General features: G+C 39.8%; 2 protein-coding genes across 10 annotated transcripts in view; one reads left to right on the forward strand and one right to left on the reverse strand.

Moving 5' to 3' along the window:
- Positions 1-217: 217 nt before the first annotated feature.
- On the reverse strand, positions 218-23,497 carry Utp18 (UTP18 small subunit processome component). Of its 4 annotated transcripts, XM_021230509.2 has the most exons (15): positions 23,431-23,497; positions 22,718-23,055; positions 21,081-21,193; positions 19,568-19,666; positions 17,558-17,628; positions 15,765-15,853; positions 13,095-13,220; positions 12,821-12,995; positions 9,902-10,002; positions 9,281-9,371; positions 8,470-8,593; positions 6,618-6,792; positions 2,568-2,710; positions 1,280-1,320; positions 218-377 (listed from the first exon to the last, which is right to left on the reverse strand). In XM_021230509.2, exons 2-14 carry the CDS (start codon positions 23,045-23,047, stop codon positions 1,296-1,298), a joined length of 1,662 nt encoding a protein of 553 aa, XP_021086168.1. In that variant the 5' UTR covers positions 23,048-23,055; positions 23,431-23,497; the 3' UTR covers positions 218-377; positions 1,280-1,295. The 4 variants fall into 4 exon arrangements, with proteins under 4 accessions (XP_021086168.1, XP_005075882.1, XP_040605434.1 ...); XM_005075825.4 differs by lacking the exon at positions 23,431-23,497 and having other exon boundaries at positions 22,718-23,150; XM_040749500.1 differs by lacking the exons at positions 22,718-23,055; positions 23,431-23,497 and adding an exon at positions 22,114-22,492.
- Positions 21,365-23,517, forward strand: part of Mbtd1 (mbt domain containing 1) — a 64,846-nt gene continuing 62,693 nt past the window's right edge. For 2 of the 6 annotated variants that reach the window (XM_040749481.1, XM_040749482.1), the window contains exon 1: positions 23,272-23,509. The gene's annotated coding sequence lies outside the window, so the exon portion shown is untranslated. Of the gene's footprint in view, positions 21,467-23,271; positions 23,510-23,517 lie in introns of those variants that run through there. The other 4 variants (XM_040749483.1, XM_040749485.1, XM_040749486.1 and 1 more) reach the window with 3 other exon arrangements.

Here is a 23,517-nt window from a genome sequence, read left to right on the forward strand (position 1 = left end):
GTATCAAATAAAATGAACAAAAGAATAGGTGAACTGGGTAGTTTCAAAAGCCTTGCTCTGAAATCTGGACATATCTATGCATGGAGGGGGTATATAAATGAAAACATCTACCTATATTATTTTTTATTAGACAGATGTTCCCAATTTCTCACATTCAGTTGTTAAAGGAAATGCATCCAAGTTACGTATGTGTGTGTGCATATGCATATGCGGAGACTAAAAAGAATCATGTACATTTATTTTCAAACAAAAGTTACCATACATTTATCAAGATATTGCTACTAACTGAAACACAGATTCCACAAGTCATTATCTATATATTATCATACACACTTGAAAATTTCTGGGAAGATGTACTGAAATGGGTTCACTTGAATCTGAAAAAGAAGAGAAAAAAATTACACAGCTGATTTATAACCATTCACCACAAGCAACCTGTACTGCCATTATTAATTCTGAGAGGCAAGATGGCTGGAATGCATTCTTTTTCTGGTTACACGCTCAAAATCCTATCTTTAGAAATCCTTTTCTCTAATTAAATCTTATCTGTAGTCTCTTCAACATTCTTTTTTTTTTTTTTTTTTTTTTTTTTTTTTTTTTGGTTTTTCGAGAGAGGGTTTCTCTGTATTGTTTTGGAGGCTGTCGGTCCAGCCTGGCCTCGAACTCACAGAGATCTGCCTGCCTCTACCTCCCGAGTGCTGGGATTAAAGGCGTGCGCGATCACCGCCCGACAACATTCATAATTTTAAAAAGGCAAACAATCAGCTGTGGTAAAAAGATTAATTGTAAAGCTCAATGTCAGGACCACTGTGTCAGGTCTAAGATATAGCCATATTGTTTAAATATTGGCCAGCAAAAGTCTATTATCCAGTCATCCTTGAACTCTCTGCAATAAGGCAAGCCACTTAATAATCATCCAAGTCAAAGAATTTAAGTTCACACAAGTTGTAGTTCTGATCCTTCTGTGAAATTTATTCTGTTTTGCGTGTTACATGCTCAGTGACTACAGTTTTGATGACAATTACTCAATGCAATATTAGAAATGTGACCTCAGTAGATGAGGCAGGCCATTGTGATTGGGGATTAGTAATTTCTGAGGAAGGCTCAGGTCATTTGGCCAGCTGCTTATCTATTTGCACCCAACTCTCCTAATATAAAGGATATAAAGCTGACCTAGGGGCACAGAAACAGAGCTAAGTCAATACGGTACCTCTACCAAATAACACTAGTGGTACAACCCTAAAATCCATGTATTTATTTTAAAAGAGAATTTTCTTACTTCAAAAAAAGCATCTTTAGAAGTCTGAGTAATGGTGTAACCTGAAAAACAAAAGATAATTACCCATAGAATAATTAAATATGTCATGGAGCAGCACTCAGCAAGATGGTGGTGGGGGATGGGGAGGATTCCAGTCATTCTCAACAAGCAGATGTGTTTAGATCCCTATATGCATAAACTGCTATGATAGCTCCAGAGAACTGACAAATCACTAACACAGCCAGGACAGTTTCATTCTAGAGCACAATATGGGACTTAAAGAACCGTTCAGTTCTTAATACCAAAAACCTCTCAAAGAGCACTCTTTTAGTAAAATCTGTACTTGATCCCAAACTAATTTGAAATGAGACTGATAAAAATTACCCTGGTATGACTCATTTTCATTTCAAAAGAGGTAGCAGTATAACCCATAGTCTACTATATTCTCACTTTACAACTATTTTTTTTTTAAATTTGTTTATTATGTATACAGTGTTCTGCCTGCATGTATGCTTGCACACCAGAAGAGGGCAACAGATCTCATTACAGGTGGTTGTGAGCCACCATGTGGCTTCTGGGAATTGAACTCAGGACCTTTAGAAGTGTAGCCAGTGCTCTTAACCTCTGAGCCATCTCTCCAGCCCTTCACAACTATTTTTAAAACCAATTTCCAGGCATTTTTTTCCTACAGCCTGTAGCACTCTAGCAACAAAAGGGAAAGGGACTATCATATCAGGGAAGTTTCCCACTGGAGTTTTAGTTCTCCCTAAAGATACACTGCCAGCCTGTATCTTTTAGCACTGATGCAAATTAATTTTGCTTCTGTCCATTTAAAGACATGTATGTTGGTTAAAAAAAGAAAGCTGGATAGATGACATAACTTTTTGCTATCTTTGTGGCTCACGTCCTTATTTATAGTTTAGAGCTCCAAGGAAAGAAACAGTGAAGCAAACAGTGACTTCAAATCAGTGAAGTATGTCTCAAACTACCAAGGAAGTAGCAGTATTATTAAAATGGCTACTTTCCCTTGATTTGGCATTCTAAAAACAAAGCTTTCTGGGGAAAAATAATCATTATACAAACTACAAACCACACACACACAATTTTTATTCCTTGGGCGAATTTTTCTGCTAGTGACACACTTATGGGGAAAAAATGCAGTTAGATAATGAGGATGGGTCAGGCTAGACATCCTATAATTAAAGAACTAATAAATTCTTTACATAACTGTAGAATTTCGAATACATACTCTCCACATTTTCAAAAGCAATTTATCATGTATCTGACTTTTAAACATAAATTTACCTACCTATACAACAGGGCCTTGCCCTGCTCATTCCCCAAGGCAAAGTATCCACTTCTGGGAGAAAAATCCATGGTTTGAACACGAGAAACAGCACTCTTTTTAAAAACTGGAAAGTTAGAAAACACTGTACAGGAAGGAAGATGAACCTGCAGATTATAAAAAGCCTTAAATTACAAAAACTAGGAACTATCTTAAATTTTTCAATTCATTCTATCCTGATATAAAATACAGGTCACTTTGACTGTGGCATAAATGGAGCCAAGTAGTCCGTAACTAAATCTGTGTGTGTGTGTGTGTGTGTGTGTTTGTGTGTGTGTGACACATGCTCACATGTATGAGTGTGAGCAATCTGCATGGAGGTCAGGTGACAACCCCAGTGTCAGTGTCAGTCACTGCCTCCCACGTTGTTTGAGACGGTCTCTTACCCCACAGATTCTTGGGCATCTACTTCCCATCTCACAGTCTGGAATGAGCTCTGGGGTTTGAATTCAGGTCTTACACTTGAATGGCAAAGACTTTACTCACCAAGTCATCTCTAACTTTGTTTCTTGAAAAGACTTCACCTATTGAGTGGACTCTAAGTTTAAGTTTTTCATCATTGGGAAATTTTTGTCTTGGGGGAGGTTTTTGTTTTGGTTTTTTTTAACTTGACAGTACAATATATTTTCTGTTGTATGGCCATTGGGATCTATCAGTGGTCTTTAATCCATTTTAAGTATATTTCTACATTTTTCATTTTGGTGTAACTATTATAAGAGCTAAGTTTCTCCTCTCAGTGGTACTACATAGATTCTAAGTCCTCAAGAATAGGTGTTCAATAAAATCCCTAAACAAAACTGGGAAGAGACACCAAAAGCGCAGATGCACTCACAGCAACACAGAAGCATGAACATGAAAAAAAGGACAGCGGCATGCCTCGTGCTGAAAAACTGACAGTTCCCCAGTGTTCTTCATCTCAGGGTACCAAAACAGGGGAGATGTCTGAAAAAGACATCAGAAGCTTACTAATCAAAGATGAAGAGAGAGCATGCCTTTAACAACAGAAGTACTATGGAGACAGAAGCAAGCAGATCTCCTTGAGTTTGAGGTCAACCTGGTGTACAATGAACTTCCAGGCCAGCCAGGGGTATGTGGTGAGAAGCTGTCTCAAAAAAAGAAAAAAAGCTGGGCGGTGGTGGCACACGCCTTTAATCCCAGTACTCGGAAGGCAGAGGCAGGAGGATCTTTGTGAAATTCGAGAGCTAGTCCCAAGGACAGCCTCCAAAGTCAGAGAAACCCTGTCTCAAAAAAAACAAAAAAAAAAAAAAAAGAAAAGAAAAGAAAGAAAAAACGTAAAGTATCACCAACAGATCTGACCAAGTAAAAGAAAATTATTAAGAGTGGAAGACAAGGCTGACAAAACACTGCACTCAAACATCTATAAAGAAAAGTACAACAATAACACTCAAGAACTCAGATACAGGGGCTAGAGAGTTGGCTTAGCTGTAAAAAGATTGTCTGCTCTTGCAGAGGACCTGGTTTCAGTTCCAGGCACCAACGTGACGCCGTACAACTATCAGTAACTCCAGTTCCAGGGGACTGATACCCCATTCTGACCCTCATGGACAGCAGGCATGCATATGGAACATACATGCAGGCAAAACATGCATACACATAGAACTTTTTAAAAAGAATTCAGACATGAGCCAAGTACATGACTTTACTCTCAGGCACTTGGGAGGTAGAGAAAGGCAGAGGCAGGTGAGTTTGGTCTACAAACTTGAGTTCCAGGACAGCCAGGGTTACACAGAGAAACCCTGTCTAGAAAAACAAAACAAACAAACGAAGAATTCAAATAGGATCAAGTGGGAAAACCTGAAACCCCAGGCAGGGAGGAGAAGCCAAGGATAAAACTCAGCATAAAGAATCTATCCAACAGACATGAGGCAGAAAGAGTACCAGCAAAGAAGAAAGGATTCTCTGCAGGGCATCAAGACCAAGGAAGGTAAAGGGATTATGATTAGGATCAAAATATATAAATGCAGGCAACTATGACCTGAAGGAACACTACAGAAGAAGAAAAAAGTCTCAAACTTAATAACAGAGCAAAGAAACTATTCGAAAAAAACAGGTGAACCAAAGAAGTTCGAGAAAGAATCCATCTATCACATCCAACACAGGAAGTCAGGAAACGAGAGAAAAAACAAACAACAATCCAAATCAAATAACTAACAACTCACAGGAATTGGGTAAGTGCTTCTGAGAATCATCTAACAGGACAGTCTTACACCAAATTCTATTATACCACACAGATGATAGTGACACTGCTCTACAACTAGGGGTGTTCAACCTTTTGACATTGTATCATGCCATTGTCATCTACAAAGTATTGGGCCTCACAGGTAGCTTCATCCTGTAGGCATAGCTATCCAGAGTACATGGGCCATATGTGGCCCAGGATAGCTAGCTACCTGCATATCTACCAGGTAGGAACTTAGCCTCTTCTTTGCCCTGTCAAATAAGCCCTGTACGGCTGCATTACAAAGAGTATAGAACTAAGTAAGCAAGGCAATGGTGGTGCATGCCTGTAATTCCTGCATCTGAGAGATGGAGGCCAAGACTAGACTGTGCAATATGCAACCTTGCCTCAATAAAACAAAAAAGAGCATAAAATCTGAAATTATAATTCTGCCCTTTAATAACTAAAAATCCAAAAAAAATTAAATCCTCTGAAGGGCTGTTATCAACACAAAATAGTTTTAAAGAGCTCTCTGTAGCTCTTCGTAAGATACACATTATTATCTAATATACGTAAGCTCTTTGTTGAGGGAGCAAGATAAAAATTAATCTTTGTAAAATACAAACCACCAGTGAACATATAACAGTAGCTAAACACAATATTGCTACTCAACGTTGGACAGCATCTGTATACCTGAGTCTAAAAGCAAAAAGAGTTAATGTGGTCCTGAGGCCAGAATTCTCAGGAAGACTTACAAGAGTGGTCCTTGGATGATGCCTGGGTAAACAGTACCCTACTTTCTATGAATGATAAGGATAGTAGACGTGGGCTGGGTAGCCCAAATCAGTTGTGTAAATGAAGTGATTTATGCCTAATACCTGGGCACTGAGTCTCTAATGAGCCGCATAGGTAGGAAATACTTGGTGTGCACATTCAGTACCTCACTATAGAGGTTTTGCATGTATCCTGTGCAACTCTATTGGGAAGGGACTCCTAGGCTGCGCCACGATTTACCTGTGTAGCTATTCCCTTTGCTGACAGTGCTTAGTATGCTATGGATGCAATAAATCTTAGCCATAATACAGACAAATACTGGATACTGTGTCTTTCAATTAAATCATCAAAACTGAGGGTAGTCTCAGGCATTCTTAACACAGGCACTCATATTCCCTGTTTAGCTATTTGAATTGCAGCACCTTTACTTATGACAATTCAACTTACTTTCAAAATCTAAGAACTGCCTCCACTCCACTGTACCTACAGGTTTTTAGAAAATAACTTAAAGAAATTATAGACAAATAAGGTACATTCCTTAAATATGCTCCTTAATTTATTCAGAGGAAAAAAATCTCTGAAAATAAGGACCATTACTTAATAAATGCTAACAATGGACAGTGCAGAATTTCCAATAAAACAGACAATATGCAAAATTTGGTGGCTACTTTGCAATAATGCAACAACCAAACCCAAAAGCTGCCAACTAATAATTTCTATATAATACAACTGAAATGACTTAACCTTTTTAGCATTTTGTTGCTGTTGTTTCTGGCTTTTTAAGACAGGGTTTTCATGTATGCCAGGACAGCTTTCAACTCCTACATAACCAAGGATGACCTTGATTATGGGCATGGGTCATCACACCAGATTTATTTTGATACTGGGGATAGAACTCAGGCCTCATGTATTCCAGGCAAGCACTCTACCAACTAAACCACACCTCCAATCTAGAAATCCCTTTTTAAAATAACCTAATACTACTTTCTTGTTATCATTTACTGTTTCAACATGAAATTTTAAATTATAAGGATAAAGGGGAAGGGAAAAAGAGTTATTACCAATCTGACAGCTTCTTTCATTTTTCTTGAAGCCACTGCCAGTATTTCTGTAGTGGGATTGAAGGCCAAGGAAGTAACACCAGTGACCAGGTTCATTATAGCTTTTATTGGCTTTGGGTTTGTTTGTTGGAGGCAAGAATCTTGACTGTATATGTTTACCACTCCACTCTTAGAACTGCAAAATGAAAAGGAAATAAAACAGATTTAAAACAAACTGGTATTATGGAAAACAAACTGCAAAGAGCCCAATGACTGAAGAGTTCAAAGCCAGACAAAAGACATTCTCAGCACAGCTTCAGTCTGGCTGACTCTTAACTCTGAAAGCTTTTCAACTGTAGGTCTATGTACAACTTTGAAGAAAGTATAGAATCACTATTTTACTTCCTACTGATAAAGAATGTCCACTCCATTCCAGGTACTACTTGAGTGCTTGAGATGCAAACCACAATGCTTACTGCCTAACTTCCAGTATTACTACTTTTTGTTGTTTTGTATTACTGGAGATTGGACCTAAGGTCTTACATACATGCTGAGAAAGTGTATCTCCAGCCCTTTTGCTACTGTAAGTTCAAGGCCACCCTGGGCTACTTAATATTGTGCAGGGGGTCCCAAGACAGGGTTTCTCTTTTTAACAGCTCTGGCTGTCCTAGAACTTGAGGTTGGCCTCAAACTCAGAGAGATCCATGTGATGATATATTGTTTATGATTTAATAAAGGTAGCCTGGGGACCATAAACAATATATCACCACAGATCTGCCATAATCTGACTCCTGTGTGCTGAGAATAAAGGTATATGCCACCACCACCCTTAACTTCCCACTCCAGGGAATACCTAACTGTAATTTCTTTTCTTTTCTTTTTCTTTTTGTTCTTTATAACTCAATTGTGTTTGGTCTAAGGTCAAACAGACAACACCTTGATCTACTAAAATTAATGATAACAAGATCTTGTAAGTTAGGTTAGAACTATCACTAATTAATTACTCTTCCTTCCACCTACATAGATTTAAGATCAGGTAGGAACATAAAGTCATCATTTCCCAAGTATAAACCATTTTTTCCATTAATAACCTAATAACATGTTTTATGAAATATTAAGTGCCTATGATAGTGTGAATAAGAATGACTCCCAGAGGTTCATATATTTGAATGCTTAGTCATCAGGGAGTGGTACGACCTGAGAAGGATATGAAGGTGTGGCCTTGTTAGAGGAAGTGTATCAATGGGGATGGGCTTTTTAGTTTCAAAAGCCTGGCCCAGTGGGCCTCCGTGAATACGGATGCAGAACTCTCAGCTACTTCTCCAGCACCATGTTTGCCTGCACACCACCGTGCTCCCTGCCATGATGATAATGGACTAAATCTGAAACTATAAACAACTCTCCCAATTTAATGCTTTCTTTTTAAAAGAGTTACTATGGTCATGGTATCACTTCACAGCAAAGGCAAAGTGGCTAAGACACCTACCACACTAACAAATGATACTTCCAAAGAATGTGTTTTTTACATACTACATCTAGCTAAAGGACTTAAGAGATTTAAATACAAAGTTGAATCAGTGTACCTACTCAATGGCAAGAAGCTAAATACACTAAGATAAATCTTACCATGAACAAATGAGTATTCTAAAATTGGGAAAATATATAATGATTTAAGGTGGTCTAGTTTCTTCACTAAAAATTTGACAAACTTCCATTATTAATAAATGATGCATCAAGACAATTTTATAAAACAAAAGACTCAGCGGGGTTTACTGATTTCATATTTCTAAGTTGTCAATAAAGCCATGTACCATCTAGTGTATTTAACTGCTAAACATTTCCTCATTAGCACAATGTGATTCTCTTCACTCACCCACAAGCCACATACTGTCCATTCTTTGACGTAGCAATGCTTAATCCATACAAACTGCCTTCATCAAAAAATCTGTTAATGCACTTCCTTGAATTCACATCCCATACATAAACTTCTCCATTCCCTAAAAGTCAAAGAAGGGATCAGTTAATGTTGCTTTAAAAAGCAAGTGGACTTACCACTTTTAGTCACTTGTTAATAGCACAAGGAACTCAGCCCTATTTCCAGAAAACTAAAAACATTTCAAATATATACAAAAGTTCATCAGTCATTTAGATTTAAAGTTAAAACAAACAAACAAAAACCCACACATTTGAGTTGAACTTTAAGTAAGATACTATATGCCACTAAAATAAATTATTGGAGCAAATATATGAAAAGTAAAAATACCAATAAGCATTAAGATACTTAATTCCCAAAACTGATCAATTCTTTTTCTTGTTCCTACAGCACCTTCTCATCCTATTATACCTATGATATTATCTCATTCACCTCAAAGATGGCCCATCAGTCCCTCTCATCCCTTCCTTTTCTACAGATACTGTTCCAAGGTTTGCCCTTCTATGTAAAACCTTATGCTCCCTAAGAGAATTCAGTGAAACTCTTGTTTTAACTGTCTCCTTGAAAATTGTCACATACTGGAGTAAGGGTACACATAGCAAGCATGTTAACATTGTGTTATCAGTTCTTAACTGACCTGGCAAATGACAGAAAATAAGTACTAAATATATCTGTTTTTCTTAAATAGTAAGTAGAAAACCAAGCAGGCTTCTTTTTATAAAACTAGAAACATAAATATATCCAAACTTACCCGAAGAAGTATATATCCTTTTACTATCAGAAGAGAATGTGGATGCTCCAATTCTTCCATTAATCTTCATGCTACCAATCAGTTCTTTGGTCTAAGAGTTAATTATTTACCAGATGTTAGAAGGTTGTTATCTTTCAGAAAGGATTTAACTCTAATTTTCTAGTTTATTTATTTATTTTATTTTATGTGTATAGTTGTTTTATCTGCATGGATGGCTGTGCAAATTTGCACCTGCTGCCCACAGCAGCCAGAAGAGGGCAACAATCTTCTGGAATTAAAGTTATAGATGGTTGCAAACCAACATGTGGGTACTGGGAACAGAATCAAGGTGCTCTAGAAGAACAGCTAGTGCTCTTAACCACTAAGCCATCTCTCAGGCCCTGACTCTATTTTTCTCACTGTCAAACAATTGTCTACAACTCCCAAAGTTCTACTTGAGGTATAGATTTAAGAACACATTGAGTGCAATGGATCTCTATGAATTGGAGGCCAGCCAAGGCTATATAGCAAATCCCCATCTCAAAAAACTTACAAAACAAAAAGAACACATTGAGTTCAAGACTGTCCTTAACCCTAGAATTAATAACTAATGGAAGAACAAAAAGCAACTAAAGGTTTCACCTTCATTGATAGCAAATGAGAAAACCCAGCAATGCCACTTATGAGCAAAAAGGATCCATCTGGGGAAACTTCAAATCGCTTCACTATTTTCTCTTTCAAACCTATGGAGATGAAACAATAGATTTAATGACTTTTAAGAAGTCTACCTTCTACTAACAATTAAGTTCCTTTACTTTCTAAAATGTACACAAGCTACAAAAACCTAAGCTCTGAATAAATCTGATTGCATGTAACATCAAAAAGAACCCAAATGTTCATTTTGAAATGGTTGGCAAACTTCATCTTTTTTATCATTCAACAGTTCAGCTGTGAGCCAGAGAATCAACACATTTATCAAATGTAATCAGTGATAATCTAACCAAAAGGACTATTGTAGTTTGTTGTTGGGCAGCTCATCAACAGAAAGGAAACCCACTGCCATTAAAGGTATCCAAACTATCTGGTTTCCGCCTATGATGAATGGAAAAGTAATCTTTAATTTTGTATTTTAAAAGCATAGACGCCTAACTTTCACCTGTACTTACGAATTGATTAGGTTCTCATGATGGCATGCCATGTAATTGAGAGTCTGCTCACCCATTTAAAAAGGAATATATCCTTTCACATTGACCCTATCAGAATGCTACGAGCTAAGTTCTCATTATAAAGTGATCTAATAAAAAGAACACATAAAAATGGTACAAATGGTACAGAGAAGGAAAGGAGGCAACCAGGGAGAAGAAGAATAGACTTCCCATTATCATTCATTTGTATATACTGACAGCCTTTAACTCGGTAAGTAGGCAACCATGACTCTGATATGATCCTCCTCCCTCAAATGCAGGAATTATAGGCATATAGCACCAAAACCAGCTATAACCTGGATTTCTATTCCATGCAAACAATGCTGCCTAGTCAAAAAAAATTATTTTTAATTCAAGCTGTAAAGTGAAACTACTGATTAGACCACGAGGACATTTTTTAATGTGGTAAAAAGCCTTACTATAAGAAAGTGCTGGCTGACGCTCCTTCAGACCATCTCTAACTGCTTAAGTTATAAGCCCTTACAGGTTAATGGAACATAATAAAATCTGAATCAATTCTGTTCTCATTTTTAAAACAAGCATTTATAACAAGAATTTACATTCAAAAGCTTAATATCCTAGTCAGAAATTTCCCACCTTAATGAAATACACTAAATTTCTTGAGTTTATTGAGTTAGTACTTTCATAGGGCTAGGTATATAACTTGATGGTAATGTGCCTGCCTGACAGGATCAAAGCCCTGAGTTAAATCCTGAACACACCAAACAAATTTCTCAAGTGTGATATATTTTTGTTTCCTTTTGCTTTCTCCTATCCTGAGTTATGAAGACAGAATTCAGGCCATTAGACTCCGGCAACAAGCAGCACCTTTACCTGTTAAGCAATCCCATAGGGTCTGCTTTGCTTTTTGATAAATGTGTATGGGTGTTTTGCCTACATATATGTCTGTGTACTATGTCTACAGTGCCCTCAGAGGCCAGAAAAGGAAATTTGATCCCTTGGAACTGGGCTTACAGATGGTTTTGAGCCATGGATACTAGGAATTGCAAATATAGTAGCCATCAAAATAGTTTATTTCAATATAAGTTTTAGGCTTTTCAACAAAGACCATCCAAAAGACCAGGAAATACACCTAATGAGGTTGAAAATGTGAATTCACATCTACAAAATCCAAACCACAACTTACAGACACTCCTCCCTGCTGGGATTTCAAAAAGAACCAACTTGGAAAGGATAACTAAAGGTGTCATCAAACAAGAAAGAACTGACTAAAACACTGAGGATAAACATATGTCACTTTAGTTTGGTCTTAGTCATTGATCACCCATTAACACGAATACAATAGGAAGACTGACAGTGACCTATGGCCTGTGCCAACACTTTGGCCCAAGATGTATGTTAAGCCAGCCAACATTATCACAATGGCTTTGGATTCCAAAAGGAATCATGAAGGTGCCATCTATATTTTCAGGTAGCATGAGCAGGACAATACAGAGAAAAAAATTAATAAGAGGATAGGTAAATAAATCGCCTGATGAAAAAAGCTGATTTTGGTTTTGCCTAGCTTGTTCTTTAAAATGCATTACATAAGTACTTCTCAAAATGTTTCATATCAAGTATAAATCAACATTTAAAATAAACAACATTAGAATTAAAGTATCCAATGCCCTATCTGAGAAGTAAAACAATTTATATCCAAAGAAGTAGAAGCCAGGTCTTCTACATCCCTAGCTAACATTCTTTTATCACCTCACCTACTAACATTAAAATCCAGTATCAAGGGCTGAAGAAATGATGGCTCACCAGGTAAGAGCACTAGCTGATCTCCCGAAGGACCCTAGTTCAGGCCCTAGCACCCATGTGGTAGCTCACAACTATCTGTAACTCCAGTTTCAGGGGATCAGACACCCTCTTCTAGCATCTGCAGCTACCAGCCTATACATGTGGTGTGCAGAGAGAAAATATCCATGCACATTAGGGGAGGGGAGGGAAGGGGAGGGGAGGGAGGGAGGGAAGGAGGGAGGGAGGGAGGGAGAGGGAGTCAATTTTAAATAAAAGGGAGGGACTAGAGAGGTGGTTCAGCAGTTAAGAGCACTTGTTCTTGTAGAAGACCCAAGTTCAGTTCCCAGCACCTAGTAGAGGTGCACAACCATATATATCACTCCAGTTCCAGGGGATCCAACATCATCTTCTGACCTCTGTGAGTACCATGCATGTACAATACAGATATGCAAGCATAATTCACATATGTCTAAAATAAAACAACCTTAAAAAACCTTTTAAATAAAGTATCAGGGGCTAAGATTACAAAGAGTAGCTATAAATATTCGTAAATTCAGGGTGAGAGAAGAGGTAAGAAAAGGATGACTGACTCTGTGTTTAACACAAGTCTTACCTCTCACTTGATGTACAGGAATTAACTTTCCAGCTAGCATATCATAGACATAAAGAACCTTGCTGCGCATACTAGTGGCTAAAAGCTCTTCTCCATTAGCACTGAAACAAGCCTTAAAGATTGGAAACTTTTCCAAATAGATGCTCTGGATTTTAGGGTTTGTTTTGCCGTCAACCTGTAAGAGAGTATAAATATTTTCTTTGGTTATTTCCACAGACTCTGTATTCTGGTGGTGAATACTTTTCACTGTGGGATTTCATTTAGAAATACATACCTGAAATAGTGAGATAGCATTATCTACCCCAGAGACCATCACCACCTGTGCACCAGGATGGAACTGTACTGATGAGATCCGAGCAGTGGTAGGCCGTTCAGCATTGGCAGGCCGGCAGTTCTTCATCTGTGAAAATACAAAGCTGGAATTTTATCAAGTTGTCTTAGCACCACTTATAGTAGCGGTTCTCAACTTGTGAGTTATGACTCCTTTGGGGCAAACAACCCTTTCACAAAGGTAGCATACCAGATATCCTCCATATCAGATATTTACATTACAATGCATAACAGTAGCAAAATTAGTGGCAAGAAACTAATTTTAAGGTGGGGGGGTCACCACAACACAAGGAACTGAATTAAAAAAAGGGTTTCAGCATTAGAAAGACTGAGAACCACTGTCTTACAGAAAGCGGAAAAAACATTGCTGCTTATAATGCAGAAGAATTGAACAGTAACCAAAGGACCATGGACCTGGCACCAGTTAGTAAGTCACTTCACTACCCAAGAATCCATCTGTACCATCTCTGAAATGAAAGAGGAAGCCACGTAGGTCCTCTTGCTAAGTTCTGAACAAGAAATGTTCTTCACAGGCTCATGCATCGAAGACTAGATCATTATTCTGGAAGGAGCTGGAAACTTTTGAGGAGAGGCCTAACTTTGGGGAAGGTCACTGAGGAATATCCCCGACACTATGCTTTTCCTTGACCTCCTCTGGTACTCTCTTCTGCTTCCTGGAGACTATGAGAGAATCAACTTAACTCATCTATACCCTCAACATGATGCACTGCATTACCAAAGCCCAGCAACAAACATGCCAGCCCTTGAGAGCCAGATGTGGTGATGCACACCTTTGATCCCAGCAGAGGCAGACAGATCATTGAGTTTGAGGCCAGCCTGGTGTACAGAGGTAATTTTAGAACAGCAAGGGCTACACAGAGCAACACAGATTTGAAACACCAAGAAAAAAAAATCTGAAAACAAACCAAAGTAAATCTTCTTTCTAAGTTGTTCTATCACATATTTTGTCACAGTAACCAACAGTCTGATATACCTTTCTACAAGTGAAGTGTAAATTTACTAAGCACTTTTTGAGTACTAGAATATAGTAATGTCTCAAAGATATATCAATTTTTGTTAAGAGACTGGCACTTGACAAACGTTAATGCCTGCTTTGATATAAATGCAATAGACTCTACGTCACTGTCCACGCAATCTACAGTCCATGACTACTATGGCCCCCTCAAAACACAGGTGGCTAGTTTAAAATGATGATGATCTCTTACAACACTTGGACTATTCTAGCTGTCTCTCTTATTTTTATAGGTGTACACATACACACTAAAACTTCATTTATGAACAAAGTAAGCACTGTGTTCAGAATCACTGAAATTAATTGTTTTTACTTTTTTAATGCAGCTTCATTCATTTCTTATTTTTAATGTGAATGACACATGAGCATGGGCATGTGTGCCACAGTACAAGTATGTAGGGCGGAGGCAGAGGCACAGTAAGTGTCTTTACAGTAAAGTGCTTCAACTCCAAGGAGTAGAACAATGGGGAAGGGGAAAGAGCAAGCACCATTCTTGTCTAATTGTGACTTACCATACAACTACTATCACTGCCCCAGCTCCATAAACAGCATTTTATAAAAAGGAAAACGTTTATTAACAGGCTACTACCTTGACAGATACTTAGCTGAAGCACTGTGCTGGGGAAGCACTTGGTTACTACAACTAGTGAATCAGACATGGTGCAAGTAAACAAAGTATCTTTCCAAAATGCTGTTTTGGAAGAAACAAGGACACAGTCGTCCAGTAGCAGTGCCTAAGGAAGTCATAGACAGAAGAAAGCAGTGCCTAAGGAAGTCATAGACAGAAGAAAGCAAGGTACAGATTCAAAGATAAGAAAGGACCCAGTATATTTAAGAAACACAAAGGCCTGTGTGAGCCTAAGTAACAAATAAAATAAGGAAGTCTGAAATGAAGCTAAGGATGTGGGTATAATAAGAAAGACCATGAAGGACACTGTAGACTATGATAGAAATAGAGGGCTTAAAAACAACTAAAAAAGATGTGACCTGAAACTATTTTTAAAAGCTCCCTCGAGGGGCTGGGGAAATGGCTCAGTGGTTAAGAGTATGCAGTGCTCCCAGACAGAACCCAAGTTCAGATCCAAGACCCAGCGCCCATATTAAACAGCTCACAGTCACCTGTAACTCCAGCTCCAATGATCAAATGCCCTCTTCTCGTGGGACTCCTTAGGTACCTGCATTCCCATGCACACACCCTGACTTACACAGATAAATAAATAAAAGCTCCCTCTAGTGTTACTATATTAATAGTTCACAGAATGAGGTACAGTATATGTGAAGAGCCTAGTCATGTAACCACTGAAGCAGGCTGACTGAGATGGCAGCAGTAAGAGACTGCTGTCAGTGGAAATGGAAAGAAACCAAAGAGGATCCCCTAGAAGTATTTAAGTAGGATACACTTAGGTGGCTCTCCATCATTTCTGCAAAAAAAGAAAAACCTAACAAATATTTAGTAAATCAATGAAATGAACAACAAAAACACTAGCCCCACATACAAGCAGTATCCATACTTGCACAACACAGGAAGCAGGATGGTTCACAGGTCAGTAACTGGATAGGTCCGATTTCAACAACTCTCACCTTCAAGATTCCTCTTGGAAGAGAAGTGGATGTGGATATGAAATTCCCAGTCCTTTGCAACAAATCATCTTCATCCTCTTCACTTTCATCTGAGTCAAATAAACCCACAAGGCTAATCTTTAGAATCAATCAGAAGGCCCTTTCCTCCTCTATTTCTAAATCCAACTCCCATCCTAGCTTTACAACCTCAACTGCTTTTTGAGCTGAAAAAAGTAAGATCAAAACAGTGAAAGAAAAAAAGATGGCACAGCACTTTACATATATAGTTAAAATTAAAGCTTGACTCGGAAGAAGACTCACACACAGATGGTTACTAAGATGAAAAGAGATCAAGTTTAAATAAAGCCAGAATTTCATTTAAAAAGAGCAACTCATAATTATGGCAAAATTAGCAACAGAGTAGACAGAGATATAGCTTAACACCACACATGAAAAAGAAAGATCAGTGCCAGCCAACTGTGTGTAAGCACCTCAATGAGGAATAACAAGATGGCTGAGTGGGTAAAGGCACATGCCACAAAGCCTAACAAGTTTGATGCCCAAGCCCCACATGCTGGAAAGAGAGAAAGAACTGCCTGCCACAAGTTCAAGGCCAGCATAAGCTACATGAAACACTGCCCCCCCCCAAAAAAAAAACAGATGGGAATTCGAGAACTAAAAAACACAGCAATTAAAATTTAGTCTCCAATGGATGTTTTTAACCAGTGTCCCAAAATTAGCTGACAGATCCAAAAACATCCAGACTATAATACAGGAAAAATACAGATAGCCTAAGTCTTTAAATCCCAGCACTCCAGAGGCGGGCAAATCTTTGAAAGCTCAAATCCAGTTTGGTCTACATAGCTCACTAAAAAGTTACCTGGCAAAATATTGTCTGAAGCACTCATGAGTATCACGTATCATTTCCAAGTGAAACCAATAAAAAAGATGTTAAGAGTTTCCTACATGTGAGGCTACATAACAGATTTTAAACGTTAATTCTAAGTTTTCTAACTGTGTACACAAATCAGAACTTGACAAAGCCATCCATAAAATAGTATCTAAACTCAGAGGGTCCAAACTAGAAAATATTTAATAACACAGGGTAATCTTAAAACCTGCAGTTTTTATTTATCATCTGGGCTTGATCTGACATCTGCTCCACTGGGTGGGCAGCTAGATTAGTTACAGGTATCTTCAGAAGGAGCTCTGAATCAAGTATTACTCATTTTTCCTTAATCCTATATCATAAAACAACAGTCCTGTAAAGACAGAAACAATCCATTCACCCTCTATTTTCCTTACAATAAGTAAGATGCCACAGGCTGTCTACCCCTCATCTGAAAGGCTTAGATCAGAGGTGCTCTGGAGCACAGACTCAGTACCTGCATATACGTGATAAGGTACTCAGGAATGACCCACAGCTAAACATGAAACTCATTTGTTTTACACCTTCTACATGTTGCCTGAAGATGATTTTAATGATTCTTCTGATAGTTCTGCACATGAAACAGTTCTACTGTGTAGAATTTCCTACTCCTGGCCTCAAAAAGTCAGTGCTCCAGAAGTTTCAGACTTGAGAACTACAAAAGTTCAGATTCTAAAACATTTCAAGGATCAAACTGCAGATACTCCATCTGTATTAAATAGGCCTATGCTATAAAAACAGGACTCCCTCAGAGAAATCTCAAACTGCAAAGCCAACAAAAAGGAGGGAAGTTATTTACACCCCTTCGTTTTTAAAATCGTGGGAAAACTCCAATAAAAACAAAACAGGGGAAGGGATTTACTAGCTCACAGACATCAACACTAACCATCTGAAGATTTTCTCCGCTTCCTCCCAGTCTCTGCCCAATCAGGTACTCCTCCCATTGCATGTTGGAATCTGAGAGGAAAAACAAAAATTCTGTGGTTAACACTACTGAATGTTCAGACTCTATATAGAACTTGGCACCCTTTAGTGTAAATACAGAACCTCTTCCAAAATTAGTATCTTTGCTCACACTAAATGGTCCCAAGATCTCTGTACTAGAAACTCAAGAAGCTCTGCCCACTGAAACCAGCATTGGATACAGTACACCTCAATCCATATTTGTTGTTAAATTTACATTCAATTACATGGCTATCCTGTTTGCTCTTAGCAGTTTGTTATATATTTTTGGAACTATGTAGTTTATTTGTGGTTACAAACTAATACCAGAATACAGAGATACATAAAGAAAGGATACACCTGAAAACAAATGACTAGAATATACAAAATTCCAAGAGGCTAGGGAGAGGATTTTAAGTATGAAATATGCCAACATGACAGAGGGAATTAAAGGTACCATGTTAATCAACTTAGGAAATATCTGTATTAGAATAAACGGGGAGAGAGGCAGGAATACAGCAGTATAGCACTTACCTAGCAAGTCCCTTAAGTTTCAATCGACATAAAGATTTATATAAAATACTAACTAGGCCAGGCATGGTGGCACACACTAATCCCAGTGCTTGGAAGGCAAGCCTAGTCTACAGCTCCAGGATATCCTGAACTACAGAGAGACCCTGTCTCAAAAAGCCAAAATGAAAACAAATAATAATAATAACAGTAAAAAGAATTTTAAAAACGTATTTAAATTTTTTTTGGTTTTTCGAGACGGGTTTCTCTGTATTGTTTTGGAGGCTGTCCTGGAACTAGCTCTGTAGACCAAGCTGGCCTCGAACTCACCGCCTCTGCCTCCCAACTGCTGGGATTAAAGGCATGCACCACCAACGCCCTGCTTAAAATTTTATTATTTAAAGTCCTAATATGCTCAATCCCCAGTACCACACAAAAACAGATGTAGAGCCACAGACTTGCAATCACATCACTTGGAAAACAGAAGCAGACGGATCAAAAGTTCAAGATCATCTTCAGCTATATAGTGAGTTTGAGGCCAGTCTGGGCTGTAAGACTTGGTTTGGGGGGAAGCTTTAGGTTAGCTACCTCAAGTAATAATACTTGCCACCAAGCCTAACAACCTAAATTCAACCCCTGAAACCCATATGGTGGAAGGAGAGAAGTGACTCCAGAAAGCTGTTTGCTGACCTCACACACAATAAAGAGTGAATGTTCTTAAAATTAAAAAAGAAGTAAAGTAAGTATCATGTAAAAGAAAAGTAACAAAGATAAGTATGCTGGCTTAATTATTAATCAAGAGAAGTTAATGTTGACTGGCCAGCTACTAATTTCTTAGGTATGACATTATAAATATGCATGAAAATCTCTTTAACCTTATGGTGTAGCATGCACACCGAGGAATTCAGGTGTTCAGTGACACATTATCAGCAACTCACTCTCATACAGATCCTGAAAATTCAAATACTCAAATAAATAAAGCTAATAAAGAGTTTTTTGTGTGTTTTTTTAATTGAACCCAATTACAATGGGTGTTTACATTTTTGTAATTTTTCGTATTCTGGTAAAAGGCAAGCACAGTGGTGCTTACCAGTAACTCCAGGACTCAGTAGGTTAAGGCAGGAGAACTTAGTAGAGTCTCAGGGTTAGACTAAGCTACACAATGAGAGCCTTGTCTCAGGGGGGAAAAGGTATGGACATACAAATGAATAATCATGTTACCAGTATTACTGACTATATTTAAATGGTAGTGTCTCAAGCTGTTATTTTCCTCTTCAAATTATCTTTATTGTATTCCCTGCCATAAATACTTAACATGAAGTCATCAAGCAAGCAATGCCTACTTTTTCATGATATATATGTGACTGTCTGCAAAGCTGTTCCAAAGAGAAATAAATGGCTGTTTATACACATCTTAGTAAGTCACAGGAAAAAGGATACTTACTCCTCTTTAAGTCTCTTTTGAAGCTTATCTTTTGAAAGTTTACTTTCGCTGGCATTCTTCATTATATCTTTCCGAAACCGATTGTTCATCATGTCAACTCTATGAAGTATAGAACAAGCATATTTTAAATGATTTGCAAAAAGCCATCATAAAATGGTGCTGCCTTTGATATTCTAAAGAAACAATTCACTGAAACAATGAAGTTAAAGATTGTTAAGATGTGGAGTGTTTCATATACATGTTCTCCATTCCTCCTCTTGAGTCTCTCATACACTCTGGAGAGCTAATATTTAAGAAAATTCATCCTTAATTATCTAGAGTGAAGCTTCAAGTCACTCTTCAAAATATCCCAGGCAAGTCAAATACAAAAAAAAGCAAACTATCAAACACTGCCTGTACTTTATAGGCAAACAACGGTCTAATAAAGGACATTTTACTGTTAAAAAACAATGAATCAAAAGATTCAAAGATCTGACTATCTCAACTTGAAAATCTCTTGCGTAAGAAAGGTGAAGAAAACATGGCATGAAGGACTGGGGCTCAAAAGCAAAGTACATGCTTAGCAGGCACAGACCCTGGATGCCATCTCTAGCAAAAAAAGTTTGAAATTCCTATTAAGAAATCTGAGACACTAAGATCACTAATAAAGATAACAGAGAACATATATGATACACATAACTAGTATCAATTTCCATCAACACAATTTAAGTAGGGTTATTTTCCTATCAAACTAAGAAAGTCTGCAAAATAACACTCACTGATCATAAAAAACAAAACAAAACAAAACAAAACAAAAACTGAAACCCACACTTTACACGGGCAAGATAAATTTTCATGAAATCTGGTAGAATTTATCAATAGCGCTAAAATACATGTAGTCTCTGATCAAATAATAATACCCCCAAAGAATCTTTAAGAAATTAGAAACGCAAAAAGTTTTTCATAAAGATGGTGTCAACATTCTTAAATGAAAAATAGAAAAATTCATTTGTTTAGTAAATTTTTAATTCATACAGGGACAACAGTCATTTAAAGCTGTTCATAAAGATCTTTTTTCAAAAGTGAGATGCCATGCTTCAAATATAACTTTTAGATAGAAAAAGTAAAACTGTTAAAGTAAAACTCATATAATACAGTGTGCTAACTTTATGTCAAGTCTTCACTGAGTTTCAGGCACTATGATAAAAATTCTATATACATCACTTAATCCGAAGGGCTACAGTCACTATTCTGACACTAATGAACTTGTCCAAAGTAGTCAGGAACCATCCAGTTACAAAGACAAGCTAAGAACTAACACCATTGATCCCTTAAGCAGTGTATCCTTCACATAGACAAGGTAAGACAATATAACGCCTTTCTTTCAGACACAGACTTATGAATCATCTTTTTCCTGCGCTTCCAAATGTTCAATCCTTCATATAATCATACTTTCCAAGACAAGGGCTTGTAAAAATCTACACGTTAAGTTTTAAAGTGTCTGGGGGCATTCTGAAAGGAATGGGTAACTTACATTTCCCCATCTTCATCATCTTCATCCACCCAAACTGGCTTCTTCTGAGAAGGAAGACTATCTTTGGCTTCATCTTCCACTTCAGAGTCATCTGAGCTTTCATGCAGGTGACCCTAAGGAGACACACCATTGTCAAGCCACTGTGCTTTTCCTATGGGTGGTGGCAGACACCCACACTTAGATGGCTTGTAGAATGCTTTGCTTTCCTGGTCTGCTGATGAAATAATATGATGGAATACGACCACAGCACATGCTGAAGGAGAAGGCAGGAAAGGAGAGTACAACCACCAGGGGGGCAGGAGGGGAGGGGCTGGACGGAACAGCCAAGGAACAGCCAAGGAGAGGTGAGCGCCTTAAAGGAAAAGGCCACAGTAGACCAGGGGAAGGTAAGTGGACCGGTAAAGAACAAACATCCAAACCTCAACTACTACAGAACCCAGGGCCATCTAGAATCTCACAAAACCTGTCTCCTGCCCTCCCTCACAAGGAGGGTCTCGTGTTCTGTGTGCTTGCTCTCAACCTCCTTAAACTTCATACAACACGCAAACCTGAGCCTAGCTCCCAAGAAAAAGAAATCCCTTGAAATGGGCTGAACCCCCAACCCACACCACAGTGCCCAAGAAGTCAATGACAGTATCCACCCGCACTACTGACGTAAGATCTTTCAAAGCCCACCAAAGGATTCCTTTCTGACACAGAACTGTCCGTCACACAGCGCGGAAAGTAACTGCTCCACTTCCCAAAGGAGACTGCTACATCCTTCCATTGAAGCACCCACACAAAAGGTCGGCTTAATTCAGCAAATGCTGACATTCCTATTGAGGCGTTTCACCGCCCTACCTAAAAAAGGCCTCCACATAAACGTAATTCCCTTTCCCAAATGTTTCATTTTCCTCTCCACCACCATACTTTAACTCTACGAGTCGTCAACTTTATCTTGTTTTTCTACCGCTACTAACACTAGCTCCTCGAGAGCGGGGGTTTTATTGGCTTTCTCCATTGCTGTCTCTCCCTCCGGTACCTAGAACAATACCTGGGACTCTACCTTAGACGAGGGACCAGGTGAAGAACAAAAGTAACGACAGTGCAAAATTTTATCAATCACGAAAGATTTGTAACTGCTACGAAAAGTTAGCATCCAAAAAAAAAGTTACAGACGAATACACCGATCCTTCTCAAAAGTTGGGCGTGCGCATCACACGGAGAAATCATTAAGACGCAGCTTTACGCCTTCTGCCCACGCCACTGGTTCCACCCACGAAATGGAATCGCGACAGGTGAGCCAACGGCCACCCCGGCGGTTCCAGCAGTGGAGGCATCAGAACCCGAAGATGCCCAACTCCAGTCTGCAGGCAACCTTCCGGCAAATGGAGCCGGCAGTGGAGCGCCTGCTGGATGCCGAGTGCCGCGGCCCCTACAGGGCGGAGAAAGACGGCGTCTCCGCCCTCGCCAGCTCGGGGCCCAGCGCCGGAGGCGGGGAGCGCAGCGGTGCCCCTCGGCGCCCGCGATCGCCGGGCCCTCCCACCTGAGCGCCCGCCGCCGCAGGTCCCCCAGGCTCCGCCCCCGGGGCCTCGCCTCCCGCCGCGCACCCGGCGGCAGCGTGTGCCCGCTCCGCGAGCAAGGCCGCCCGCCCTCACCCGCGAGCCCCGCAGCCGCCGCAGCAGCGCGTCCTCGTCGTCCTCGACGTCGCCGAAGACCAGCTGCTCCAGGCACCGCTCGGCAGCCGGCTTGTCGTCCTCGAGCGTCAGGCGGTTCCGCTGCCGAAGCCGGCTCTCCTCCTCCGCCGCCGCCGCCGCCGCCACCGCAGTGACCGCGCTAGGGGCCGCCGTCTGCCCGGCCTGCGGTGTCCGTTGGGATGAACGGGCGGCCTTTCGGGGCGTGCCGCCGCTCCCGAGCCTGGCTTTCTTCCCCGGCATCGCGCCGGCTCTCCGGTCTGCTCTCGTCCGGCTCCTGCGTTCCGGCGGCATCCTCAGCTCTGAGGAGAAACGCAGACGTTCACGTGGAGCACCACTGCGCATGTGCCGAGGCGTCTCGCTCGCCGCCGCGGCCCAGCCCCGGGGAGCCGGAAGGAGCCTGCGCCGCCTCGAGCCACGTGACCGACACTCACGCGCTACGTCACTCCCACTCAGCCCGACAGCCCCTCCCCGTGTGGGAGTTCCTCAGGGAAGGCCAATCTTCCGGGTGTAGGGGGAAGCGGCGTGACTGGAGTGGAAAATTTTCCCAGCACAACTTCTCAGAGACAACATATTGGAAGGGACCCAAGAAGGCCGGAGTAGAAATGAAAGCGGCTGCAAGAAACTTCTCTTCCTGCTGACTGTGGGCCCCAGGCCTTGCCGCGAGCCCTCATTACCTCATCGTCTTCTGGCTTTGGTACGGTCCTTAGAGTACGGAGCCTGCCGAGGGTCCCACGCTGGAGGGGAGAGAGGAGGGTACGTGG

The sequence above is a fragment of the Mesocricetus auratus genome, unplaced genomic scaffold (assembly GCF_017639785.1).
Source record: "Mesocricetus auratus isolate SY011 unplaced genomic scaffold, BCM_Maur_2.0 Super-Scaffold_100007, whole genome shotgun sequence".
NCBI classification, from domain to species: Eukaryota; Metazoa; Chordata; class Mammalia; order Rodentia; family Cricetidae; genus Mesocricetus; species Mesocricetus auratus.